The sequence below is a fragment of the Nyctibius grandis genome, chromosome 30 (genome assembly GCF_013368605.1).
Source record: "Nyctibius grandis isolate bNycGra1 chromosome 30, bNycGra1.pri, whole genome shotgun sequence".
Taxonomy (NCBI): Eukaryota; Metazoa; Chordata; class Aves; order Nyctibiiformes; family Nyctibiidae; genus Nyctibius; species Nyctibius grandis.
This window is the reverse complement of record NC_090687.1, coordinates 237051-265021: the sequence shown is the minus strand read 5'-3', so window position 1 is coordinate 265021 and position 27971 is coordinate 237051. Positions and strand designations below refer to the sequence as shown.

Here is a 27971-nt window from a genome sequence, read left to right as displayed (position 1 = left end):
GCCCCGCGCGAGCCCGACGCCATCATGGCACCTCCCGTCCAATCAGCGCCGCAGCCGCAGTCACGCCCCGGGGGAGTGGCCGGTGACAGCCCCGCCCGCCCACGTGACGGGCGCTGGCCAATCCCCGCTCCCGCTCCCCCCCCCCTCGCGGCGGGTGCCGTCCTGTCCCGGCAGCCCTTGCGCGGTGCGGCTGGTGGCTCTGTCGGTAAGATGGCGGCCGTGAGTCTGAGGCTCGGAGACCTGGTGTGGTGAGTGGCGGGGCAGGCAGGCAGGCCGGGCGGCGGCGGGGCGGAACGAGGCGGCGGCGGCCGCAGGCGCCGGGCGAGGGGACGGTGGGGCAAGACACCTCATGCGGCGCTCGGGGGAACGAGGCTGAGGCCCCGCCCGTGGCAGCGGAGGCGCAGGCGGGGCGGCGGCGGGGCCGTGCCCGGCCCGGCGGAGCGCGGCGCTGCGGGAGCCGAGACGGGCCGGGCGCTGTCACCCCACAGCCGCGGGGGATTCCAGGGTGCGGCTGCGGTAGGGAGGGGCTTGGCAGGGCAGGCGGCGGCGCTGCGGCCCGGGTGACGGGTCTCGCCGGCGCCGTGCCTCGGGGGCGGTGTGAGGGGGGGCGGGAGGCGATCTGGGGCCACGGGAGTAGGCTGCAGCGGGGCCGGGGAGCCAGGCCCGGCTCTTAAGCCGGACCGGCACGGGAGGCTAACGGGAGGCGGCGCAAAAGAGACCTGTGTAAGATGGAGGGGGGTGAGGGGAGCGGGACAGAGGGGCGATCGTTGCGGGGCTCGGCTGGAAATGCGGCCTCCTTGCAAGGGAGGCGAGGAGGGACGCGAATAAGTTAGTAGGTGTTTAGGGAGAGCAACGATACCGTTTCTTGGCAGCGCTTTAATGAAGCAACAGAACAATCCGGGAAAACGGCGTTTTTTTGCAGGTTAGGATGTCCCTGTTGAAGCTCTCAGAAGCCATTTCCTCTTGTCGCTCCACCTTCACCCTTAAATAGGTGGAGAGCTGTGATTTGTGTGGTTCCTGGTCAGGAGAACTGAGGGGATTCCGTTGAGCCCTGTAAGCGCTGAATTTTAAGTGCATAGGCTCCCCTGGACTCGATAGGCTACGGTGTCCTGCTGGGGCTTGCAAGAAATAGCTAATCCCCAACACGCAAGTGCATGCATTTATATTTATATCCCAGATGAAAAGAAGCGCGTGCTCCAGGCTGTGACAACTGCAGTTTCTCATCCGAAAAATTGACAGTGCTGTGAAGTTGTCTAATTTATATAGCAAAGTAAGTAAAGATTGGTTCCTTTTAGCAAATCTTTTTCAAATGAGGATTTGGGGAGTGCGCTGCTCTCAGTGTTGGAATGAACATTATCCTACTTGAGTTTTATACATGACAGCCTAGACGGGTCCTGTGCCTAGAGCCATCGCAGGAGAACTGTGACAACAAGACAGAAACATATGAAAGGCTTTGATGAATGTCTTGTTCCATACAAGAATGGAAGCATCAAATGTGAGACGTGATCGTGGTTACAGCTCTTGGCAGTGTTCCTGCCTGACCATCGCTACCGAATCGTCTGTGTAGTGTTGCCACCTCGGGGGGGGGGGCCCGCAGTGCTGCTTGCTGAGAATTTTTGGTTCAGGAGCTGGCGGGCTCCACAGGTTCTTTGCCAGTCTCTTGCAAGACAATGACTGATAAGGTTTTGTGAGAGTGCTGCAGCCGGAGTGAGTGACAAGGGTAAGATCATGATAAAGCCTTCATGCTGTGGGCTAAGACTGAAGAAATAGTTTTGCATGGTTTTTGTAATGGAAACATTTGCAAGTGTAGGAAATAAACTATTCTGCCTTTCTTATGGCTCTTTTATGTCTTTAGCACATCATACTGTGGTGGCGAGCATCTGAAGAAAGTGATAATGGAACACGTGTTCAGGGGATCCTGCCATTAATGCTTTCCTGTGAGAACTTCTAAGAATCTCAGCTCTCTGAGCTGGAAATGGGTGGCTGCTCTGCTCACTAGACTGTTCTGTCCGGACCGATATAAGTTACCAACCTGAACTTTGGTTTCATTGCCTCCATCAATACTTTTTTCAGTTCCTTGTGAGGGAATATCCAGTCTTACAAGAGCAATAAGCACTATAGCACCATATCTGCCAGGCGGTAGCTGTGCTGCTGCTGGTCTGGTCACTTAAATTCTGATAGTCCAGCGAGTCCATGCAGACTGCTCAGAGGCTTAGTTTAGGTGCAGGTATCTAACAGTATAATGCTTGTGTGTCAGCTGTGGGTCTTGCCTTTCATGGTAGGTTTTGACTCTAAGTTGTAACTCTCAATATGAAAAATATGATGTAATGCAAAAAGCTAGACATGGGATAGTTGTTTTTTCTCTGGTTCTACTGCCTCATACTTTTTTTTTTTTTCTCTCCAGGGGGAAGCTGGGCCGGTATCCTCCGTGGCCAGGAAAGGTGAGGTTTGTTTTGTATTTTTATTGATGCTTTCTTGGTTTTTGTTTGTTTGTTTTTGCTTTTTCCTTCTGCACAGAGAAAGCTTTGCCTGAAAGTATTTCAGTTAAAGGTTAACATTGCTTTTTTTTGTTTGGTTTTGATTTTTTTTTAAATACATACCTTGCAAATCTAAACTGTGAACCAGCTTAGGGCTTTATTTGATCTAGAAGTTCAGCCTGTCGCTAACAGCTGTTAGTTCAGATGGAATGAAAAGCAACCGAGCGCAGTTCATCCAGCTCTGGAACTGACTGTGTTTCCCAGATTTAGTTATTTAATCCTGATCGCTTTGTGCAAGACAGGTTTCTTTCCTCCCATAGTAAATTGGTTAAATGCATTGTGTTAAATAATAGAAAGGGTTTGGTTTCTCTAGATACTGTTTTAGAGCTATGTGTTTTGAGTAGTAATTCTGGGGTAGGCAGTAGTTAAACTTTCTCTTCTGGTTTGGTTGTTTTTTCTGATGAAAGACCAAAAAGATCTAAAAAAAAGGAATTATATGTGCCATTTTTATTATTTCTACTTCTCTGGAGGAACTTTGGTTTTAGTTTTGGTGTAGGTATGAGGACTGAGTGTGCTGAGACAACAGCATGCAGCAGGGGAAAGTGTTGTCAGTGTGGCTGACAACCATAACCAAGCATTTGGGTATTGGATCCAGTTAAGTCCAGGCTTTCCTGCAGTCTTTCAGGTGTCACCTGTGCAGCTGAATTTTCTCTTTACTAATGTTTTCAGCTTTGTAAGCAATGTGTTCTGGGAGTAAAGACAAGGCTTTAAATGTAAATTTTAAAAGTTACCTAAGTGGAACAAACTTTTATTAATGCCATTTGGCTTTCTGAATGTTAAAAAAGATTGCTAGTGTATCTGATGGGAACAGGGAGAAGAAACGTCACTACATTCTCAGTGAGGTTATCAGTGGAGTTTGGGTACCTTTTCACTCTGCTGCAGCATACCCATATCTAAGGAAATACATGGGTTGCATATTTACTTGAAAGACCTGTAACAGAGTCAAGTTCTCTTCCTAGTCAGATTTTAAAAAATAAAAAATAAATCTACAGTAGCTGTAACACGTGACAGTAAAATCACAGAGTATGAATTTTCATTATGTGCTTTTTAACTTTCACTTCTAATCACCTTCAGATTGTTAATCCACCTAAAGATCTGAAGAAACCTCGTGGAAAAAAGTGCTTCTTTGTGAAGTTTTTTGGAACAGAAGATCAGTATGTACCTGCTTGTTTTCATCTGGTGAAAATACTGTGCCATATGACATGGATCTTTTGTGGAAGAAATGTTGACTAACACAGTGCAGTGTAGCTTTGCAAAGGATTGTCTTTGATCTACACACAAACCCAACTATTGTTGCATGCTATAGCTGCTCATGTGGGTGTATGAAGACAGTAAAGACTTACATATTTAATCATGTTAGGATTTTAGTTACTACTGTGAAGGAAAGTTCTGGGTGCTTTGCCATTTTTCGGGGAGTAGGTATGATGTGACTGGGATAGATTTTAGCATGTAACCATGTATGAGAAAGGTACAGCTAAGAGTACTCATTTGTTTTGCTGCCAGAAAAATGAAACAGCTATATTCTTGTCATTTGTAAAAGAATATACTGTCATACAGTCACGTCAGGTGACTGAAAACATTCTTGCTGTGCTTTGGGAAGACTTTACAGTATAGGAAAGTCAAAACTGTTGTAGACTGCCTTTTTGCAAGGCAGAATTTATTGATTCCAAACGTGTACAAAATCATAGTTGACTTAGATACTTACTTACAAACTGGAAAAAAAAAACCAAAACCTGAGAACTTTCATATTTCATGAAGCTGAAAATTATTTTGCTAATTGCTCAGTTTTTCCCTTTTTTTTTTCTGCTATTTTTCGTTAAGTCATGCAATAGGGAGGAAATTACAAATATCTGCGGAAGACTAGAAAACCCTTTAGTTCTTGGAAAAAAGCTGTCAAGAGCTGAAACCATTTAATGGTTGTTTCTTAAGGAAATTAATTTCGACTGCTGAATTATTTTTGCTCAATATTTAAAAATAATTTTCTGTTAAGAACTGAGGTCTAAACTTGATGGAGTAGAAGTGAATGCTGCATACTCATAGGAAAGTTTGTTGGATCTCTAGTAAGGTAAGGCAGGTGAAAGTTGGGTTGATTTGAGCACGGAGTGTGTTTTAGCGGTGGCATTGTTGTTGAACATGGTTATTTGAGCTAACCAGGTTCTAAACATTGAGGAGATTGTTTCTGTCCTGATTGTTTGTTCTTGATTCTTGTCTTTCACATTACTGAATCAAATACAGAGATATTTTGTATTAAGACCAGTTTGGGAAAGGTGGTCATATGTCTGGGGTACTGTAGCTGAGATTAGCAGCATGATTGCAAATGAAGAGTTCAGAGCTGCAAAGTAATTGGGATTTATTACATGATTCTAGAGCTCTGGCTGGGGAAGATCCAGTCGTCTGGCACAGTAAGGTGGTGTGGTCATTGTTATGTCTCCCTCTCCCCCCTCATCTCCAGTTTGTGAAATTTAATTATTTCCTGCTAGATAATCCTGATTTAGAAATTTGCTTGCTTTGACTGGCATACCCTACCTGAAAATTAAATAAAAATAAATACCACCCCCTTTGTTCTGCCTTTAAAATAATATTGATAGACAGAAGAGAGAGAAGCTTGTGTGCCTGTTCTGTCCTGACTTGGAACTTTAAAAGAGTGTGCTGGTTAAAATGGTGCTCTTCTAACCAGTGTGCTACTTGAGAAAAGCCTTATCTTTGAACATAATCAACGTACCAAATCAGGAAAAAATTAAATTATTTCACTTAAAATGGGAGCATGAAGAGAAAATCCATTTAATTATTTTGTTCAAGTAAACAAATTTGTCTAGATGTGTATAAACAGTAAGTGGAAATACGTAACTGGCAAAATGTCACTACTCCCCATAATGAGCAGTATGAGGAATAGGAGGATGCAAAGCTCCATCACTGGCTGCTGTCCATGATGTGATGAGTACACTGACTCACACTGATGTTCTAGTGCATGTTGCTTCTTCGCTCTTTCTGCCACTTTCAAGTTTGTAAGGTGACATTACTATACCAGTGATCCATTTTTACAGCTCTTCTGCTATTGCCTTACTGTGTCAAGGTTTAACAGGTGATGATCTGGATATAAGCTATTTGCTTATTGTCCAGTGTGTGTAAGGTGAAGGTGTTGCTAGTTGCTGGGTAGAATCCTCACAAGCTTCTGAGGGTGGTTGCCAGCCAATTTGTCGATGGGTAGGCAGTCTCAGACTTAATACTCTTATTTTCTTCTGAGGATTCCCAGGTGACTGCTGTGGCCAGAAATGCCCCTGTTTCAGGCTGGGTAAACGTTGTTTCCTCCTGACTTACATGGCTCCAGTTTGCCATACCAAAGATTAAGGAGACAGCGGCTTAGAAGTAAGAACTGGCATGCATGCATCTGAGCAGGGTGGATGGGTGAATAAAAACGTACGCATGAGTCTGGAAGCAGTTTTGGTGTAGGGTATAGATAGGTTTTGGTTATTTGTGAAATCCTGAATAGCTTAGGATACAACACAGAAGAAAACGGATTTTTCTTTACCTGTGAATTGAATACTAATATTTACTGGCCCAGTGCGATGCTACAGTGACTAAGGAAATACATTAACTGGAAGGCTGTGAGTAGTTTTGGCCAAAGACATAAAAGCAAGAGCAGGAGTGCGTTCGGACTGTGCTCTCAGACCTGGCTTTTGATAAAGTTTCTACTGAGCTCTATGCTCCTTGTTTTTGTAGTGTTGGTGGAGTTAGTTGCTTCTGTCCCTTTCAAAGAATAGGTTTTCTGGAAGATAAGGATTTGCTACCCATGGAAGAAAAATTTGCTTATTTGATTAAACTGTGAAGTACACCTATGCCTTACCACAGTGACAGCCACCTTGATGTTCCTAGTAGTTAGATAATATCCATGTCCTAAGTGTTGCCTTAATTGTGATGCGCGTACTCATGTAATGTCTCTTATTATTAACTTGTTCTCCAGATTTATAAGGAAATTTTTCTAGTCTGCCTAGGAGTTCTTTTTCCAAGTGTCTCTTCTCAGAGTAAGTCACATTAAAAGGATTCTTCATCTAAAGTCAGGAAGAGTTGATGCTTCCTGCCCATAGACCTGGTAAGGATGTAACAACATCCAGCTATGGGAGTATAAACAATTTGAATTTAGTCTTTCTAAATAGCAGTGGAACTTTGACCTCTTACCTGTGTTTCTAACTGTGCTTTTTAGATAGTTTTTAAGACCCACTTTTATTTCCCAAACTACAATCTTGTCGCAGGAAATCTTTGTAGATCATTCCAGTAGTCAAGTACCGCAGTGTAAGAACTTACACGTGCATTTATTGTGTTTAGTAGTTAGAACTAACAGACTGGCAGGCCCATAGCCTACAAGTCTTTCTTGGTGTGCTTCATCCAGTCCAAAATATTCTTACATTTCATGGCCTGCTTGGGAATTCATTATGACATTGTCAAAACTAAAAAAAATCATTGCTTTAAAGGCATCATTCTACTGTGTTTCCTGGAAGTACAAGAGAGAGTTCTGCAGTCATCAGAGATGTGTGTCACACACACACACTGACCTCCCATCCCACCCTATTTCCCTCCCTTAGATATTCTGTAATAGCCAAATGGTCTTGCAAGTCGTGTATATCAAAGTCTGAACAGGAAGCTGGAGCAGTCCATTCTTCCTCACAGCACCTTTTTGAAGCATTGGTACAAAACTAAATAGTCTCACTAACTGTGGTGGGGTCAAGGGGCACATCCTGACTTGATATATTAAGGAAAAATTGGAGGAAGCTTGCAATCCAAGATAAGTGTAATAGTCTGCAGCCTGTTTCCATCAGGCACAGTGATTCCAGCACAGCACTTGTTGCCTTCCCATCCTTCATATCCTTCTGGGATGCAAACACCTACCCTCTTCTGCCACTGCTCTCTCTGGTGTTCAAGGAGAGAGAAATTTCTGAATGTAGTCTTTCTAAAATGTCCTTTCAGGTCCTGACATCAGAAAACACTTGCTTAAAGTTTGCCAGGTGTTGGTCGTGGTACGCTTTGGCAGTCTGAGGAGCCAGGGGATACAGGCGACGCTGACAGTGTTAGCTTGCGTTGCTGGTGTTTCTCAGTTAGGCAAATTATCCCATGCAGAGCTCTCTGTTGGATACAGAGAGCTGCTCTGTGTAGCAGAGCCAGCTGGAATGTTGTCAGACATCTCTGCAGGCAGAGTACCATAGCTGAAAATTATTGTAACCAAAACTTTTCCACCTCTTATGGTATCTTCAGATGTGTAAGTCCTCTGCAATTTTTTTTTTATTGCACAAATTTGAAAAATCTAATACTTAGAATTTCTTTCAGTAGTGCCGTGCTGCTTGTTTTTTTTTTTGCTAAGTATCTCCCCCTTTTAGCTTCACGGACGTTTATTCTAATTTAATGTGGTCATTTTTGTATTTTTTTTCCCATTCAGAAGCTTACGTATCAAATTCTGGAGTTCAGCCATTTGAGTTGTTTTATGGATGAAAGTTGGAGCATTCCCTTTTAACAGCAGGAAACCCATCTTGATTTCTCTGTGTGCTCACACACACTGGGCTTGTAAATAACTTGTTCTTTTGACTTTCAAAATCGGTTGTGTTAATGTTTACTGTGGGCATCTAAACTGCTACAGTGTAAAACTTTGTGAGATTTTTCCCAGACTGTAGGACGTAATAGAAATTTGGAGGTATGGTGCCACTGTTACCCATCTCAGACTGTAAGGCTTGCAAAAAATGAGCATTTGTGGCTCTCCTCCACTTTCATTTCTCCAGTTTATCATTAGGAATTGGTATCTTTAGACTGGAAGAGAGTGGCTGTAAAGTCGGGGGGTTTAAGGTCTCCTTGCATGTGCTAAGCTCGTATCATGGGTTTGAATCTGGTGCCTCTGGTTGCATCTCTTCTGTGCCACTCTTTTCCATGCAGCTCCAGGTCACATTCGTACTTGCCTCTGCTTTACAAGCATTCTACATTTTGATTATTGTTTGTGAATATAACATGGATTTTGCATGAGTAGTGGCTTTATCAGGGTGGTAATTTGGAGGGGATGAGGAAGAGGATGGAGAAATGAGCAGAGAAACCCATCACTAACACGTCTCTTTTTTACATCTTTTCGCTTCCCATTTATCTCGTTCTTTACAGATACCAGATGACTCTGTCTGGCAGGATGAATACAACTTCATCTTAAATATGACATCTTCAGTAATGTAATGTCACTAGTGCTCTTCTAGGGCATTAATTCATTGCTGAGTCAGGAGAGAAATAGTAGTTCCTTTTCTATGTTGCATCCTAGGGACCTCTTACCTAAATACGGGCCTTCATTGGCTTTGACGTTATTGCTTAACAGAGATCTTGTGTATAAACATGAATGATTTTGTTTGGTGGAAAGTTTTTTTTGTTTTCAAGTGTTTGAAACATTACATGCAAATGCTTTATGGATGTCTGGTTTGTATCTTATAGAAGGTTGTCTAGGTAGGTGACACATAAATGATAAACTGGAAAGGAAAAGGCCGTTTTTGGTTTTTTGTTTTTAAATTTATTTTTAACCCTGAGGCAGCATTTAAGAATCTTTTTGACTTACTAGTTTGTCTCTGAGGTCTCTAGCTCTTTGTCCTGGGGAATCACAAGTGCCAAGACGTACCTTTGAAGCCAGGAGCCAGAAATCTTTGTGCTTCAGACTTTGTCCATGCCAAAGGAAAAGTAGTGAGAAAGGAAGCTGATGAACACGTGCAGTGAGGAGGGATAGGATGTGCAGAAACCTAAGAGAATGCCTTGGTAGAAAAAAAGTTATTTTTATGTAGAAATTAAAATCTGACAGCAATGTGTAACATTCTTTATCATACTGTACTCCAAAATTTTGTTTCCTTCATATACATAATGGGAAGGCTTCTCAGGAGCTGATGTTGTCTGGTACCTAGGGATGCCTTGTCCCTGAGTGCCACACAGAAGAGCTTTACAGTATAAGAGAATTTTAAGATAAGTTTCACTATAGCGTCTGGGCAGGGATTCTCTGAATAGCTGCTGGATGGCAGGCTCTGGTCTGAAAGCAATGATGTGGCTCATTATGTTACGTTAAGTCAGTTATCATGAAGAAGATGTAAACTAAGCAAAAGAATGCAACTTTGCGTGCAAAAAAGTACTGGGTTCTGCTTCCAGGCTATGGTGGAATCATAGTGTAGGCTACGCTGGCAGTGTGGACGTTTTTTGCAGTCAGTTCTAGCAGGAGGCCTCATCTTTCCAAATGCAATGCAAAAAGTTTTAGTCTACCTTAAGCAATTGATTCCTGACTACAAACAGTGGCTAATGCCAGTGACGAGAAAGATCTCCATGAAGCTTTGAAGAGTCTACTGGGCTTTACTGCTTCATGAAGAGAGGACGAGCAAGATCCAGCAAAGCATCATTATTACTGTTTTCACCTTTATGTTCGGTTTAGCTGTACGACATGATGCTTAGAGTGAAAAGGCAGCTATTAAACCACTTCACCTGCTTGCAGGAGCTAGACCACACTGGAGAATATTTAAAACCTATAATCATGGCTAGTCAGTGTGTGTAAGAGAGATGTTTTGGGACCAGAGAAAATCAGTTTGACTGGTTTTTACTGTGTGCTGGGCTGCTGTATGCTAAGAACCACTGTTGGCCATCCTAGCTCAGGAAAAGCTTTTCTAAAACTTACAGGTCTGTTTTCAGTAGGATGGAAATAGCTTTGTAACAGCGTGGCTGATAAGCCTGGGCTTGAATCTGGGGAGAGAGGAAGGTAGTCTAATCTCTGTGAAAGCCACAAGGAATGCTGAAAGCAAAGGTATTCCCCTAAGCCACAGTGAAGGAGTGGTAGAAGAGCTTGTCAGCCTGAAGGAAAGTGGAGTTGTCACCCTGTGCTTGACCACTTAACCATTTGGTAAATGTCAAGAAGTCCTATTTAGCAGCAGTGGAAACAGGGAAGGCATTTGAGTTTTCTCATAGGACTGCAGTCAGGTTAATACTCTGCTACTGGACCGGTTTATCTTAAAATATCAACAGTGAAGAAAACGGTTCTTTTTCCTCAAAAGTGAAAATGTTGTTTTCATGCAGAATACCAAGGTACATCAGAAATACGTTCACCAATGAGCTGTGGTGTTTTCGCCCACTTTATTTGTGGTTAGCTCTGTTGTGAGATAGGCAATTTTGTTTTTTTCACCAGTTTTTGCAGGTGCTTGTGTGTGCACAGTATGTTTGAACAAGGGATTGATGGCTTAGCATCGTTGTGTGGCCTCGGCTTTCAACAACCTCTCGAGCAGATTCATATTATTGTCTACCTTATGTGGAGGCATGTGATTGTGGGTGTTCCTCCTGGTGCTACAAGAGCAGTCACTAGACTGCCTTTGTTCTAAACAAGTACCTGTGATCACATCCAAAAGCTGTCTTGCTCATAGAGAATATGAATAATGCTTAGAGCGGAGCACTGCTAGCGTGAGAGGATATAAAACTTGAGAAACCAAGTAAAAGTGCGAGAAGAAAGTTCTCAGTGAATGCAGAAATCACAGCCCTTCGGTTGTAGAAAGCGAGTGAGTTTGGGCTGCTGTCATCAGTTGCTCTGGGGAAAAAAAAGTGTATCTGTGTGTTTCTAGAAGTGGGATGGTTGAGAAAGTTGCTGTTTGGAGAATATAATTAACTTTTTCTTTTGGTTTCTAGTGCTTGGATCAAAGTGGAGCAACTGAAGCCTTATCACCCTCACAAAGAGGAAATGATAAAGATTAACAAGGGTAAGCGCTTCCAGCAAGCCGTGGATGCTGTAGAGGAGTTTCTTAGAAAAACCAAAGGCAAGGACCAGGTGAGTGAGTTCTTTTTTACTGTGTGCAACAGAACAAGTGTTGGCATGAATGATGGTCAGATGCATTTTTATGTGAGAGGAGTTTGTTGCCTCTGGCATGTTGAGGGGGGTTCATTTTCATTCCTTTGGGTTTTTTTCCTATCCTGTCGTCTTCCCCATTCAGTCTTGTTTGGTGGGGAAAAAAGTGTTGTTAAACTGATGGAGAAACTGAAGAGGCTAATTGATCTGCTTATGATGATTTGATAAATCGGTCTTAAGTCTTGGGCTAGAATTTGATATCTACTAATCTTGTCTTTGGTATATTGGAAGTGCATATACGTGCATGCACGCCCAGCAAGTCTTCAAGTGGCCTGTTCTGTTACTCGCTTACTTGAACTGATGTGTTTTTGCAGGAGAACTAACCAGGAACTTCACCGACTTCGAAGGGCTAACAAATATCTAGTTTTCAAGTTACTGTGCTATTGTTTTGCTTGATAGTAGTCAGCACAGGGTCCTTCACATCCTTGGTTTTGCATGAAAATCATTCCAGCTCTTCTCTTCTTTCCTTACCATCTTCTATTCTGTAATCTCTCAGGCGTCTTCCCATAACTCCAATGAAGAGAAGAACCGGCGTAATTCCAGCGAAGAAAGAGGCAAGCAATCCGCTGGTGAAGAGAAGCGCAAAGCCAGTTTGTCTGAAGGGAAGTTGAAGAAGGGCACAGGGGAAGGAAAAAAGAGGGTCTCTTCTGTATCATCAGAGAGAGGATCAAAATCACCTTTGAAAAGAGCCCAGGATCAGAGCCCCCGAAAGCGGGGGCGTCCACCCAAGGATGAGAAGGTTTGTGTTGTGCATGTCCGCCAGTGCCCTGTGGACTTTGCAGATGGACTCTAGGGTTGACTGGCACCTTGACTAACAGGCCAGCAGGAAGAGTCAGTTCAGTATGAGGGGTTTTTAAGCTGTTCCATGTTACTGCTTCTAGACCATTTGGCTGCCTGATACCTTTGGCAAGCATATTGTTGATTCTTCCTGTAATTTTTACCAGTTAGTTATTGTGAGTGGCTCTATTCCTATCTTTGAGAGCTGTATCAGGAGAACTCCACCTTTCATCTTGCCATCCCTCAAGTTCAGTTTGTGTGGGAACGATTAGTGAAGAGTTGTGGGTCTTCATCAGATTCCTGACTTCTCCCATCTCATCTACTTTGTATGATTAAGTGGTTGGTAGTCCCTCAACTTCACCCTCAGTACTTCGAGAGGGTGGGGTGTTCTTAAGGGCTAGGGCTTAAAGAAGAAACTCTTGTAGAGTGGGGAATCAACCAGAAGAATTAGTTCTATTCATTTCAGCTTCTATGCTATAGGATATATTTCCATCCTCTGTTATAAAGGTCCAACCTTGGAGCATTATTGCTTTATCCCCATTACTTCCCTGTTATTTCTGGATGTTGCAGCAGCAACAATAGCCACCAATACTTTGTCTACCCTCATCTCGAGTTCCTGCCTTTTCATTTATTGTGGAACTCACTGTTGTGGTCCAGATCTTCCTTTTCCAAATGGATAATTATTTCAGTGGATTATTACAATGCACATGCTCCATCGAAGACTACACCTGAAGACCATTGGGAGACTTCAGCTGATGCACCATGTGCAACGTGCTTCACCTGTGCTTCAAAGGGATCACGTTATGCTGTGCTTCATGATCTTTGCTTTCAGCACACTTTGGGATGCAAGTCAAGGCAGTAGTCGTTGATCGCCAGAATTGTGTGTGGATTGGCCTTCACTGGTTGAACAGCAAACTCTTTCGTGATGTAGTAAAGTGAAGCTGATCATCTCAGATATTAGGTGTGAAGGAAACACTGGCTTTTTTTAGAGCCAGCTTCTGTTAAATCAGGCTGTACAACATAGCCCATCAGTTTCTGCTTTTGGGGGGAGTTGGAGGAGGGGAGGAATGGGTGCATATTTGTGAATTCTTACTAATAATTACAGAACTCGTGACTTGACCGATGCAGGAAAATACTTTAACTGGCAACGTACTTTCACCTTTCAAAGTGTCTTCCTATGAGCATGTTGTATCTTTACATATTTCTATTACAATAAGCCACGGGGCCTTTTTTTCCACTTGCTAAATGCTTTTCTGTCTTTGAGCTAGATTCATTCCAAAATTGATCAAAACTAATGGCTGGGAGAATACTGATCATGCTGACACATTGCATGCTTAGGTTTTACTGTATTAGCTACCTCAGAGCATCAGAGCACTTTGAGTGAGTTAATTGTGGGAGCAGAAATTATTTTACTGGCAAATTGCAAGCAGAGTGGTTTTAAACAGCTTATCACAAAGAGGTGACCAGCTATGTGATAAATGTCTGGCCACAGACCGTGAAAGTAAGCAGGCTAATGTATCCTTACAGCTTCTGGAAAGTAATGTCCTGAAAATTAAAGAAATTGCCATGAAAATATAACAGTACTGCCTTAATACTATTTTTCAGCCTGTGAAATAATTTTAAAATCTTGTGTCTTCTTGCCTGGTGCTCATAATCTCCTCAAATTCTTAGCCCTAGGGTAGAAAACATGTATGTTGCTATCCTGAATTACTGCAGTGTCGGGATTTGAGGGGTTTTGGCACATCACAGCCCAAATCCTGGCTTTCCAAGTAATAAGGATACACAAAATGCAAGGATCCAGTTGTTGCTGAGGTGTGCTCTATCTGGAAATGCTCTGTAGGCATACACTGTCATTCAAATGCTCTCATTTTTGAGCTTATATGAATATTTTCAAAGGAGCAACGTGACTTCATAGGTACCAGAGTAGGTTTCATCCACGCTTTACCAGTCGAAACAGCAGCGTGGTCTCTAAGGAGAGAATTTCAGCGTGCAAGGCTCTCCCTAGACGGAAACAACACTTAAAGGTTGGAGACTGATGTCTAAATTGTCCCTGCTGACAGATGAAGCAGCTGCATCAATCTGGGTTGCCTCCAGGAGTCTTGCTCTTACCGTTTTTGCAAACAGCGCTCTTTTGTGGTTCTGCATGGACTCATTGTGCATTTTCAGGAAGTAATTTTGGAGGCGAGATAATGTGATGCCACTTCTGAACCCTCGTTTCAGGAAGATAACACATACTATGCAGAATTCCTGCACCTTCTCTTCATATAGCTTAAAGGCCTGTATGTCTGTAGCATATGCCTATGACCTATAGCATAAAGACATATTTTAACCTCTGTATCTTAGGGAAAAAAAGAAAGATAAATTTTAATCTGCTCAACAGTAAAAAAACCCCAATGAATTAAGTATTATCATGACAGTACAAATCGGGGCCTGTTGAGTGACTGAGGCAGTCCACATACCAGCTTGTCTCATGGATTCTGCAAACTTGAGCAGATGTGACTATCAGCCTCGTGCTTGGAAGGTTCTCCTGTTAACAGGTAGACTACTTTTTTATGACAGTGGAGGATTAGAAGAGTTCATACCTCTGACTGTGGTGATGTTCTTCACCCATTTGTTTAGCTTTTTGCATCCACCAGAGGAAGATGCTGGATCTAGCGTGTTGTTTGTTTGCTTCTCTGCTTGTTGCATGATTAAACAAGTGCAATGATTCCTCTTACATATGAAGAATGGATTTTCCAGAAGCCGTAACTGTGGATGAATTCCTTTGTTGGCAGTTAGTGTTTTCTTCACCTCACTTGTGTTGATCATACACTGTGTGTTTAAATACGAACTCTTCATGGAAAGGCATGTGAAACAGAAGGCATTTGTAGTGCTTTTCAAAACTCTGTGTGTGCTCATGTGATCAACGTGCTGTGGCCAGTCACTGAGCCAGGCTGTAAGCCCTTTCTGATCCTCCTGTCTCCTCAGGACCTCACAATTCCAGAGTCAAGTACAGTGAAGAGAGTGATGACGGGAACAGTGGCTGGATTTAAATGGCCGCCGAGCGTCAGCGAGGTGAGAAGCTTTACAACATATGTGATCTAGGAACTGAATCTAGAACCTTTTGTCCTGGCTGTAAAATAACGAGATATTGTCGTCTTCCTGTAGGAACAAAATAAGACGCTCTTGTTCTGTCATTCTGTAGTGTAACAAAGCCAGACAGTATCCTGGGTAATTAAGTATGCTGGGAAGTGAGATTTCAGTCTTTCTGGAACCACTTGCAGATTCACACTTAACTTGCTGCACTCATTTTTGTACTTGTTTCAAAAGTATTTCTGGGACTAGCTTCCCATAACTGGAGGAGATGATGTGGGTGGTCTCTCCCTGTCTGGGTACTATCATATGGGGTGGTTTAATTTGATCTCCCCCATAAGCAGCTTTTGGAAACATTTCATTTTTGTGCATAAATAAATAAGTGATCAGTAAAGCAGAGTAAAAGCAGCTTGACGCCAGGCTAGTGCATATAACGCTCATCGGGGAGACGAGATACCTGGGCCTGCAGTCCTTGTTGCTGTTAATATGGCAACAGCATATTAATGGCTATGGCATATGCTGTGCCTAGCATGTGACAGTGTCATCTCCAGCCAGTTCCCAGGATGCTGTTTTAAGGAGTTCCTTGGAAGGTGGAAAATAAGTGGTTTCATTCCCTTGGGAAGAAGATGAAGTGGGATATGAGGTCTGTTCCTCCCATGCTAATCTTGGTCATAATCTCCTTTGGTTTTCCTACAGATGTCCAAAAATTAGGAATTTGACTTGAGTGGCTTTGGTTTTGAGAATGAAAAACAATGTAAACTGCTTAATTGAAACAAGCTGCTTGATACATTTTTATATTTTCTACCTTAAGCTATTGTTCTTATGCAGCTTGTTAGACAAGGGAATTGTGCTGTGGTTGCTCAGTGACTCTCTGGGAATATTTCTGAGCCTGTACTGTCTCTCTTTATAGCCTGTGAAGGACAGTGATCCACACTTTCATCACTTCCTGCTGAGCCAGACAGAGAAGGTGAGGATTTGGCAGACAGGATCATTCTGCTGGTCTGTCTCGCTTGGCGTCCTGCCCTTTGCTGGGACTAAGTGCAAGGAGTGTGCGTAAAGAGCTCTGAAATTCTGTTCTTTGGGGCCTGGCGGCAGTTAGTCTTGTAGTTCAATGATTTAGCATTGAGTACAGTGAATAGTTTCAGTAATTAAAAATTATGTAGCACCAGGATTTGACAGATCAGTTGTAGTAAATTTTGTAGATTGAACATTGAGGGGTAGGAAAGGCTGTTTTCCTGTTTAAAAACCCTGTTGTTTGCTTGTCTTTGGTTGTCCTACCAGTTCCTTCATCTGCATGAACTTGTCAATTAACTGAAAATGTCAGGAGAATTTCCAGGACTGGAAAAGCTCCGTGTAAAATATAGCCAATTTATCTCCTGAGAGTCAGAAGCCTTGCAGGATTGTATCTTCACCAGTGAACATCAGGAGGAAAAGGAAAGATCAGATAAATGAAAAAGGATTTATATCCAGCTGAGGATCTGGGCAGAGCCAGAAGGATTAAGAGCAGCTAACAGTTTTAATCTAGACAAGCTCACAGAAGCAGCATGGGAAGGAGCAGCCTTCACCTTAGCGTTTGTTGAAAGCCACGTGCCTTCTCATATTAACAAGAAGGTTTTCCTTCCACAGCTGCATTCACATAGTGAGCATAGATAGGAGGCAAGGTGCTCTGTGGCAGGCTTCAGAGATCTCTGTTTTCTTTGGGCCAAATGTGAGAGTAGGGATGCCCTGGTCCTTGCCTCTAGAGGAGCCTGTCACATGAACTACAGAAAGGAGTTTGCAGTACCTGTAGCAGAAGACAGGCTGAATTGCTGGGGCAGGGTGGGAAAGGAAGAGCTTAGTATGTTGCAATAGGTTTTTGTTCTCATTTTCTCCCATTGAGGGAAGCCTGAGAGTTTTCCTGCTTTGCAGATGGTGGTGGGTGGGTGAGCTGTCTGTTTCTATGTAACGAGGATATGGTCTGTTTGCTCAGGAGAGCAAATCAGCACTGTCCTTCCCCTGAATGCTTTGTCTTCTCCGTACAGCCAGCTGTCTGCTATCAAGCCATCACAAAGAAGCTGAAGGTTTGTGAAGAGGTAAGGCAAATCTTGGTTTTGATGGGTTTTCCTTATTGTCATGAGGACTTCCAGTGCCTCCAGAGCTGTGCACTCTATTTTTTTTTTTCCTCTTCCCCCTCCCTGCCCCCCCCCAGGAAACAGGATCCACCTCCATCCAGGCAGCAGACAGCACAGCAGTCAATGGCAGTATCACACCTACAGACAAAAAGTAAGATCTCCAACGCACTTCAGCCATTTCCCTTCCTTTTTCTCCTTCCCAGCTCATACATGCAGCCATTATCCAGCTTGTCACTAAGAATAAATAAACCTAACATTTCCCTCTAACTACAGATCTCCTCTGTCCTTGTGTGAAACTGAGTTGGGGGGCAGGGCGGGAGGGAGGCAGCTAAAAACAAACAGGGGTGGTACAGTAGAAGAATTCAGAGTAAGGTCTGGCCTGGATACATTTGCAGTTCAGGGCTTTTCTGCAGTTGCCCTTTTCTTGTAGGGAATAGTGCAGAACATTAAACGTCAGTATTTCTGAACGCTGTACGAGGCAGAAAGATAAAAGGGTATCTTTCTCCAGTCGTGCCTGGCAGTTGACTGGGGTTGTTTAATTGCTATGAGCACATAGAAGACAAGAGGAAGAGGGAGGTGTGTTCTCCCAGCACAAGCGCTTTTCTGTGTAGCACGTGAGCTTTCTGGTTTCTTCTAACGTCCCCCTTCTCCTTTCTCGAGTGAGAGAAGCCTAACTTGAGCTTCCTGTTTCACTCTGTAACTTCCGCTCTGTTCAAATTGAGTTCAGGCCACAGCTTGCTGTTTGCCGTTGGGGTCGTTCTCATGGGATGTCAGTTCTCAGCTGTACTCCAGGGGAACCAAAAAAACAATGAAGCTGTTCAGGTAAAACAGTCTGTCAGGAAAGTGTGGCTCAGAGGTGGGTTGGGAGAGAAAAAATATCTCCTCTGTTTCAGAGAGTTGAAAATAGGTGGACCTCGTTTGGGCTGTTCAAGGAGCCTATAGTGACTTGCTCTGAGCTGTCTAAATTAGTTTGCTCTAGCAAAAGGCAGCATGGCTAGCTGGGAGGGTGCAGGTGGCTTGCAAAAGCCACAGCGCAACTGTAGCGTGGCTAGTTCTGAAGAATTAACTGGGGGTTTGCCAGGCAGCTTTTGTTGTGAAGTTACATCAGGCGTGTAACCGAACGCTTCGCAGTCTCCTGCTGGAACTGTGGGTTTGGAGTGAAGCTGGCTGCGTGGTGCATAAAAGGATCCTTGCAGCAATGACTGCAAAGGAATTCCTGTTGCAGGTGACTGAAGGGATGGAACTTGTCATTTTCTTGAAGGGAGGGAGCAAAACTTGCCAGCTTTGAGGTCGGGGTGGGGAGGCACGGGGGAAGGCAGCTGGTATCTGAGACCATTCTATTGTCACTCGTGGTGACCTGTACTGGCCTGTTCCTTCCTTCCCTTCTGTGTCTGTCCAAAACCGCAGCTGTAGAGCAGGGACTAGGTCTTTGGTCTGTGGTGATGCTTAGCCCAGTAATCTTTCTGGGGCTTTATTAAAATACAGATTGTAACGTATCATTCAATAGTATAGGCAAGTCATTGTACATGTGACTTAGTTTAAAAATCAGAAGACTAATTAGAGAAGCACCTGCTGATCTCTAAATATTCCTTTATCATTAATAAGGCAGTGGCTAGCAGGAGAAAGCACAAGAGCAGCAATTTTAATAAACCAAACAAAAAAACCCAAACAAAATCCCCCAAACAAACAAACCAACCCAGACCACCCAAACCTTTAATATTTAGGTAGTCTTCTGAAGCAGGCTAAAGACTTACTACAGGAATTGAATGCTTAGTAAGCAGAATAAATACCAGTCTGCTTTTAAAGCTCAGTGTCTGCCCATTTGGAATGGGTGGGTTAAAAATCCTCTTGTTCTAGCTGTGGCCGCAGTGGAACATGTTTGGGTTTGTTGTGGGTTTGGGATTTTTTCGCTGTTGATGCTGGAGCGTTTGCTCTTCATTTCCAACACCATGAGAGGCTGACACCAATTGCTTTGTGCTGCATTAATGTTTATCTCTTCCCCTCAGGATAGGATTTCTGGGACTTGGGCTGATGGGAAGTGGCATCGTCTCCAACTTACTGAAGATGGGTCACACTGTCACTGTCTGGAACCGGACTGCCGAGAAGGTAGGTGTTTGCTTAAGATACAGATGATACTTAACCTTTTCTAAACATGCAGTTACCACCTCTAGCTCAGGGAGGCCTGGAGTCACCAATCAATGGTGCCTGGGAGAGGATGCCAAAGAACCACAAATATATGCTTGCCACATTGTTCTGTTGTTATTTCCTAGGTGCTTGTTGGTGGCCACTTTTGACTAGATGAAGCTGTAGTCTGTCCCAGTATGGTCACTCTTAGGTGAACAGTCCACACCCCATTGCCATTTTGTATGAGATGAGAGAGTTGCCAGAAAAATTACAACTTTGTATGTGTGTTGAGGAATGAAATGTAAATGCCTCTGGAAATACTGCGGCTGTAAATAGCCAGGTCCTTGTGTCACGGAGCTTGACAAAGAGACCAGGTGCTGGGGAGTTGATCCTAGGAGTGGTGCGGTGAGATGCACTGCTTGACCACAGCATCATCTACGCATTCATTGTGCTGTTCATGGTGTGGTAACAAAGGTTCAGTTGAAAACCTGCTGTGTCGTAAGACCAGGATGAGAAGGATTTTATAGGTGAGTCAAAGTGAAAATGGAGTTTATTACACTTATATTCTAGCCAGCCTTATTCTTTGTAGTGGAGGAGGAAAAGTATGTAACAGGGGGAGATGTGGTACTCGGGTGATATTGTGGAATACCAGAGTCAAGGAGGACACTCTGGTTACTTTGTTAAAAGGGATTAAAAGATTTTTTTTTCATAACTGCAAAACATGGATAATATTAGGGGACAGGGTAGGAAGGAGCTAAGATTTTGAAGCAGCACCCACTAAAACACATCAGTCTCAGCTGTGCATATTCCTGTTTACTGTCCAGTGACACCTTTTGCTGTGTCTGTTTACCATTTTTTTCCCCTCATCTCTCCTCCAAAACCCACAACATTCAATCTCTCATCATTTCACCTAAGCGTTCTCTTTTCCTGTGTCTTTCTTTTGCAGTTCTTCACTTGGGGTTTCAGAAAATCTGCAAAAGAGTCCCCTGTGTGTGTGTGGGGACAAACCAACAGAAGACAATGCAGTTGCTATGTGATTAATATGCCTGACTCCTTCTGAGTCAGGTCCAGCAGCAGAGTTCATTTCAGCAAAATGCTAGAGAACCCATTTGCTCTCTACTTAATTTTTCTTATGTTTGGATTTGTGACTTTTGCAGTGTGATTTGTTCATCCAGGAGGGGGCACGGCTGGGAAGAACCCCCGCTGAAGTTGTCTCCACCTGTGACATCACCTTTGCCTGTGTATCAGATCCAAAAGCAGCCAAGGATGTAAGGATTAGCTCTTATTTTTCCTCCACCAGCTAGACTACAAGATGCAGTCACTGAATGCCAGTTCTGATTCCTACTAACCACGGTAGCCTGGGTCATTGTAGATGCTGGGCAGTGCAGCTACGTAAAAGTAAATGTCCCAACAAAAATCAAACTTTTTAAAAAATAATCCCTGGGGGGTAGGTTTTGATAGCCCTCCAGGAGTCTACCACTGCAGTGCCAGGCTCGCTTGACCTGCTGTCCTGCAGGACTGGCGTGTCTTTGCAGACACCCTATTGCTTTACCGTTCTTCTGTTCCCCACAGCTGGTACTTGGTCCGAGTGGAGTGTTGCAGGGGATTCGCCCAGGGAAGTGTTACGTGGATATGTCCACTGTGGATGCAGATACAGTCACAGAGCTGGCCCAGGTAATCACATTGAACTGAACTTCTAACATCTGTGATTTGGCAGCAGCACTGCAGTTCTTGTTGCTTCAGGCGGTAAGCTGTTGATAACAAAGATGTTTCTGAAGATTTTTGGGCTGATTTTAGGAGGTGCTCAGGTCCCAGGCAAATAAAACAAAACAAACTATCAAATCTTGGCCAGCGAACAAAGTCGGATGAGATGTTTCTGGTGATACCAGCAAAGCTCGTAGCTTTGGCAAGGCTGTTAGCTGGCAGCAGTGCAAACAGTGGGCCAAATTTTGATCCCTTAAGAAGTATTTATAGCTCGATTGGTATTCTGTAGCAAACTGGAGGAGAAAGCACTGTCTGGATTAGTAACTGTCCTTAAATTGATAAAACGCATAATCTGCTTATTTTAAATGTTCTGGTTGGGGAGAAAGAATGCCTTCGTGTTTTGTTCTGTAGAAATATTATTATGGAGAGGATTTCTGTAGAAGTGTTCTGATCATTTCTGATGTGGTATCTTTGATTTCCTCTCTGGCATCTTGATTGTTATCTTCTGCCCTAAAGGCAGTGTGTGTTGTTGCACGAGGAAGGGGAGCTAGTTTTGGTGGTTTTAAGCAGACATATTGGTGATGCAGTAGTGTGTAACATGGATTTGCAGAATGAAGAGTCATACATATTAGTAAACCTCTGGCTGAAGAGAGCTCTCAAAGGCCTTTCCTCTTTGGGGAAAAGGGGGAAAATACCATAACAGCCCATCTTCTAAGATCCTACACCACATGTACAACTTCAGCACTGCTTCCTTGGCCGTTACAGGGCGCCATGGCAAAAGCACGTTAAGTTCAGCTGCTTAAAACATGCACAGTAGTGATGGGTGCAGGGAAGCGTTGCTGGAGTGTGAGGGCAACTTTTGGTCTCGAGTCCCCTTTCCAGGATGCAGCGCACTTCAGGAAAGATGTTGAGGTGTTGGAGCGAGTCCAGAGGAGGGCGACCAAGCTGGTGAAGGGTCTGGAGGGTCTGAGCTGCGAGGAACGGCTGAGGGAGCTGGGGGTGTTTAGCCTGGAGAAGAGGAGGCTCAGAGGTGACCTTAGTGCAGTCTACAACTACCTGAAGGGAGGTTGTAGCGGAGTGGGAGTCGGCCTCTTCTCCCGGGCAACCAGCGATAGGACAAGAGGACACAGCCTCAAGCTTTGCCAGGGGAGGTTCAGGTTGGACATTAGGAAGAATTTCTTTTCAGCAAGGGTCATTAGCCATTGAAAGGGGCTGCCCAGGGAGGTGGTGGAGTCACCATCTCTGGATGTGTTTAAGAAAAGACTGGACATGGCACTTAGTGCCCTGGTCTAGTTGCCATGGTGGTGTCAGGGCAATGGTTGGACTCGATGATCCCAGAGGGCTCTTCCAACCTGGTTGATTCTGTGATTCTGCATCACGTGTTAGTACTTTCCTCTCCTGTTTGTATGTCTGAGCTATTTGTTCTGCTTTAAAGTTCTGTCCCTGGGGACAAGCAGTGCCCTGACCAACGTTCTTCCTGTGCTGTCTCCTCAGCATCGATGCCTGCTGTTCAGGCACAGCTAACCAGAGATGCTCTTTTTCCAGGTGATAGTGTCCCGAGGGGGTCGCTTTTTGGAAGCACCGGTCTCAGGAAATCAGCAGCTGTCTAATGATGGGATGCTTGTGATCCTGGCAGCTGGCGACAGGGGGTTATATGAGGACTGCAGTAGCTGTTTCCAAGCGATGGGGAAGACCTCTTTTTTTCTAGGTAATTGAAACATGAAGGGCCTGATAGCTCTTAGTCAGTGCAAGGACTGGGAACTCCAGCAAGGAGTCTGAGAGGCACGTCTGTCATCTGTTTCTTGTCTCCTTGGGCAGTGTGGGAAACTGGCCTGCTCTTCTGGATCTAGGCCAACTTCAGAGCCTCTGAATTTTTCTTTTTTGAATACTGTCTCGTTTTGGAGGATCTGTGATGCTTTTTATTTTAAATCATACTTCGTTATGATTTCTCCTTTCCTTTGAGTGCTGGGAAAATGGGTGAGATTTCTGAAGTCTTGCAGGGGAAGGGAGAGCTGCCAAGTGCTTGATATGAAGAGTCTAGTGGTGTTAATACTGTGTGGGATGGGGGAGCAAGGCTGCTGTATCTCTTCTGGAGGAATGCCCAATGGTATGTCTCGCTCCCAGGTGAAGTAGGCAATGCTGCCAAGATGATGCTGATTGTGAACATGGTCCAAGGCAGCTTCATGGCAACGATAGCAGAAGGACTGACTTTGGCTCAAGTGACTGGCCAGTCCCAACAGACCCTTCTGGATATCCTCAATCAGGGACAACTTGCCAGCATCTTCCTGGACCAGAAGTGCCAAAGTAAAGTTCTCTTACGTTGTTTTATTATAGGACATTTGCCACAACCTAGCAGCGTTTCAGATAATGGCAGAAGGGAGAAAATAACCGTCCCATCTTCATCAGCCTGGGATTCTGGGTATTTTAAGCATTCTGGAGATGAAGAGCTGAGTTCCATTCCTTCCCCTTCATAGTCAGGGCTTCTGAGAATACACCCCAAGCTCTGTATTGTCTACAGCCTGTGTAGGACTTCAGTTCACAGTGAGGATTTCATTGGGGCAGGGTAGTGAGTGAAATGGAGGGCAAGGTGCTTAGAAATAGTGACATTATCTGCTGTGACCAGATGAAGATAGAGAGCAGAGAAACAGAAGAGCTAAAAGCAGTGTTCCTAGTGATCAGCATGGGAAAGGGAAGTTTGGTGTTGAGTTGCATGCCCTTGCAGCGTGGGCTTGATTTACTTTTGTTACGCTTATTTTTCGCACGCATTCCTCTTGACAGATATCTTGCAAGGAAACTTTAAACCTGATTTCTACCTGAAATACATCCAGAAGGATCTTAGATTAGCCATCGCGCTGGGCGATTCTGTCAACCACCCAACTCCCATGGCAGCTGCTGCCAACGAGGTGAGAGTTGTTCTTCAATAGAGCCATGTGTCAACAAGAGACAAAAATCTAGGAATTTATCATCTCTAAGACAAGGGAGCAATGACTGAAATATAGTTTGACTAGGATGGAATTGGATTTGTTTTGATTGTAGAAGCCCTTAGACCGTCACGTCAGTAAACACAGATGGCCTCAACAAGACCTGGTGTGTTCTGATCTGCGCTGCTCTAATTACTTGACGTACTCTCCAGTTTTCTGGTTTGCAATGGTCAGGAAAGTGGTTTTTCTGCTAGGGAAAGGCTTCACTGAGCAGGCACTGATCCTTTTGTAATTTCTTTTTTCTAGGTCTATAAACGAGCAAAAGCATTGGACCAATCAGACAACGACATGTCTGCAGTGTACAGGGCCTACATCCACTAGGCTGCACCGTTCTTACTGTTAATACTATGATTATTGATTAATATTATTATGATACTGGGTTTTAACTCTGGACCAGTCCATCTCTGTCTCTCCATTTCCTTTTATACACAGACTTTGAGATCTGCCACGGAGGCAGCTGCTGCGGTGAGCCTTCCCCTGGTGGCAGAAGGGGGGGAGGAGGGGGCTCGGATTGTTGCAGTCTAATTAGGAAAATCCATGCCATGCACTGACAGTCATGGAACAGAACAGTGGCGGCTTGTTCAGAAGCTCTGAGGCAACCCTGCCAGAAATCTGCTGCTTGGCTGCTTTTATTTTCCTCTTTGTACGCTTGTCCAAGATGCTGTTTCTAACGATCCTTTTTCTCCTTTGCTGTGAAATAATGCGTGTTTCGGACTCTCTGCGTCAGGGGGACAGGTGACATACATCCCATCCACTTGTGAATGTCACTGAAGTCCTTGGTCCCAAGTAAGGTGAGGAGCATTCCTGTTACTCAGCCACTGTTAGAGAACAAAGCACCTCCCATGGAGGAGAATGGCAGTTCCAGAAGGTAACGGGGTTGCATGCAACACTGTCTTGATTCTGTTTCTTTTTAAACTTCCACCTCCCTAGCACCTTGACGGAGGAATTCCTCGCACTGTTAAGAAGAACAGATTGCATCCATGTCTTCCCCTGTACAGACCACTGTAGCTTAGGGAACACAAACCTTTCTGAAAATGAGAGAATGCCAGTGTAAATGAGCCTCCTAAAAGGCTAATCACAGCTGCCCATCCCACAGACAGCATTGGAGATCAACACGTTTGCATAAAAAACTGCAAGAGAAACACATAGCCTAAAACTGGGCCAGAGGTATTTTATTTGGGGAAGGAACAAACCTTAGGGTTGCTCCTGGCCTTAGCGTATGTTGCTTTACTTCTTGCTTGTTTTTTTTTTACCCTTGTAGTCAATAATTACAAAGGTGTCTTGGATTGTAGCAGTGCCACAAGCAGAGTGATGAGTTTGAAAGGGGCGAGACGAATGATGGTAGAGCCAAGAGTGAGGATCCCGAGCTCCTTCCCACGCGCTCTCTCTGGCCTTTGCATGGTCGTTCTATCTCTCGGCCTGTTTGCCCATCTTTAAAGGTGGGTGGTGCTTACCTACCTCACAGGGATATTTTGTGTACTGATTAGTGGTCTTTATACATGTCAGGTTTTCCATACGTGTTCTTAGTGTTACTACTCTGGGTACAACCCTAGCACAGCATGAGACTTTTCCCTGTGCCTGTGACTCTGCTTGTGGCCAGATACCAACGTCTAGAAAGACTAGTAAAGAAAATAAGAGGCTAAGACCACTGCTGAGCTTTAGTCTAGTAGAAATGTAGGACTTGAACTGCAGATGCCAAGGCTAGAGAGCAGAGATGCTCTCAGTGTTGATAGCAGAGCAACCCAGAGTCCAAGGGACTAAAATCTAAAAATGAACGGAGCGTGCTGGTTTTTTTTTGTCTTTTTAAATTCTTCTCAGTATTAGCCTTTTAGGAGGGTTCTTGCATTTTAGATTGGAGAGTTAGTAAAATGCCAGTAAGAAACTTCGTTGGCCAAAATCACTTCTCAGTGGCACAATCTCCTCCCTTGGGTTGGGATTCTAAAGGAAAGCAAGCAAATTCAAAGTAGACCATGTTCCTTTAGATCCGTGAGGTCTGCCCCTCCCACCGTGTTACTTTTCGGGGAACTTTATGGCTGTGTAGGGAAACTTTCCTGTGAGTTAGGATTTCTTACCAATCCTGCTTTGTGCAGCACGTGCATGTGGTTCAGGGGCACCTTATTAAGAAACAGAGACAGTATCAGATACTCATGACGAATCATGACATCTAACGCCTCATGCTGTAAACGTTACTTTGTCGAGTATTTCACCTCCTGGGATCACGATTACTTGTGGGCTAATGTTGTGTTACGCATTATGTCCTGTGGTGAACATCTCTTAATAATAGATCTGTTAGACATTGCTTTGCCCGTTTGCCAGTGATAGATGTGAACAATATTAGTTACACATTCATGTTTCTTTGGCAGTGCAACTGTCATCCTGCATGTAGATATTCATGTTAAAGGCATATGTAACTACGCAGGATAACCAGCCATCAGCCTGCTTCTGACACACTTGTGCTTCCCCCATCCAGAACTATTCGCATCAGCAGTTAAAACACGCCGCAGTTAAGACGTCACTTACATGAATTCTGTAGTGAGGGCATCCGGGGGAGGTCGTGTGTTTTGGGGGCAGGAGGTAAGACCACAGGTTTCATAGTGTATGAAATCTTTTGGGGAGGAAGAGGGAGGTGCTGACTCGGGTCCAGTTGAGAGCAGAACTGTGCTGAGCCAGTGCAGCAGCGTCCCCGTCCTGTCCCTGTGGAGGTCTCTTGGGCCAGAGTGAAGGTGAATGGATCTGAGCAAAGGAGGATCTCCCTCTTTTTTACTTTGCTGTGCACCTGATAGAGTGAGAAGACAAAAGGAGCTCTCAAGTCCCCTGACGTGTTATTTCATAGTGAATTCAGAGGAACTGTATTTGTGAGAGGGAGAACCACTCCCTAGGCAACTCACTACTGCAGGTTTTGTTTTCCAGGAATACTGTAGTTCTCAAAATGGAGATCGTTATTTCTGTGGGAGTGGCAGGTGCAGACTAGTTGAACACTGTAATTTATCCTGGGAAAGCCCGACTGCAGCTTTCTGGCGAGGTGGATGGGTGTAGAGTGGCTGGAGGGTGCGGTGCTGCCTGGCCAGCTGTGCCATCACACGTCTGCCAGGGAGGAGCAGGAGGAGACCGAGAGCTCTGACGTGGATGTGAAGTGAGGAGGAGGGATGGAAATGGTGAAAACCAAACTGTTTCAGATGCCGTTTGAGACTGACTCGGGCCAGTCTCGCCTGGATTCTTGTATTTATGTCTGTAGCCTCTGAACATGGATCTTAATCTGTTCCTAGGCCTGAGGTTTGGGGGAGGGAAGGGAGGGAAGCTGTGGCTTGAGAGATGCTCTTAATAAAACTGGCTAGTCAGTGTTGTCTTAATATTGTTGACAATTCTGTAAAGTTCCTTTTTATGAGGATTTCTGTTTTAGCAATTTGCTTTTTTTGACTCCCTCCTTTTTAAAGAGAAAATGTGACACTTGTGAAAAGCTTGTAAGAAAAGCAGTTTCTTTTTTCCTCAATGATAGACCCTATAGTTAATTAAGGTTGTGAATTTTTATTTTTTTGCCTTGTTTTTAATTAACGTTTGTCATTCAGAATAGGATGTGTGAAAATGTTTAAATGGCAAAACAAAAAGATTTTTTTTGTGCAATTAACAAAGCTACTGGCAAAAAAAATAAAACCTTTCTTGGTAACACAATGTTCTTGTGGCAGTTTCTAAAGCCTGTCAAACCCCTGTTCTGGCAATGAAGATGTACGTGCGTTCCTCAAAACATCCCAAAACCAGAGTTGCTGAAGAACAGCGGTATGCGTGAGAACCT

General features: G+C 44.1%; 1 protein-coding gene across 3 annotated transcripts; it reads left to right on the top strand.

Moving 5' to 3' along the window:
• The first annotated feature begins 181 nt into the window (after positions 1 to 181).
• Positions 182 to 27850, top strand: GLYR1 (glyoxylate reductase 1 homolog). 3 transcript variants are annotated; one of them, XM_068420155.1, is made up of 17 exons: positions 190 to 248; positions 1178 to 1270; positions 2405 to 2441; positions 3612 to 3691; positions 11196 to 11334; positions 11909 to 12151; positions 15157 to 15243; positions 16172 to 16228; positions 17283 to 17333; positions 17450 to 17523; positions 19379 to 19478; positions 20654 to 20764; positions 21069 to 21170; positions 22746 to 22908; positions 23325 to 23504; positions 23979 to 24103; positions 24428 to 27850. In XM_068420155.1, exons 5-17 carry the CDS (start codon positions 11248 to 11250, stop codon positions 24500 to 24502), a joined length of 1455 nt encoding a protein of 484 aa, XP_068276256.1. In that variant the 5' UTR covers positions 190 to 248; positions 1178 to 1270; positions 2405 to 2441; positions 3612 to 3691; positions 11196 to 11247; the 3' UTR covers positions 24503 to 27850. The 3 variants fall into 3 exon arrangements, with proteins under 3 accessions (XP_068276255.1, XP_068276256.1, XP_068276257.1); XM_068420154.1 differs by lacking the exon at positions 1178 to 1270 and having other exon boundaries at positions 182 to 248; XM_068420156.1 differs by lacking the exons at positions 190 to 248; positions 1178 to 1270; positions 2405 to 2441; positions 3612 to 3691 and adding an exon at positions 5847 to 5903.
• Positions 27851 to 27971: the final 121 nt, after the last annotated feature.

What these genes read in the sequence shown, in the direction of transcription:
- GLYR1 (XM_068420154.1), top strand. Translation starts at nt 211, where the DNA reads ATGGCGGCCGTGAGTCTGAGGCTCGGAGACCTGGTGTG. An exon ending in ATCCTCCGTGGCCAGGAAAG is followed by an intron (nt 2,442 to 3,611) that starts GTGAGGTTTGTT and finishes AATCACCTTCAG; the next exon opens with ATTGTTAATCCACCTAAAGA. An exon ending in GAAGACCTCTTTTTTTCTAG is followed by an intron (nt 22,909 to 23,324) that starts GTAATTGAAACA and finishes TCTCGCTCCCAG; the next exon opens with GTGAAGTAGGCAATGCTGCC.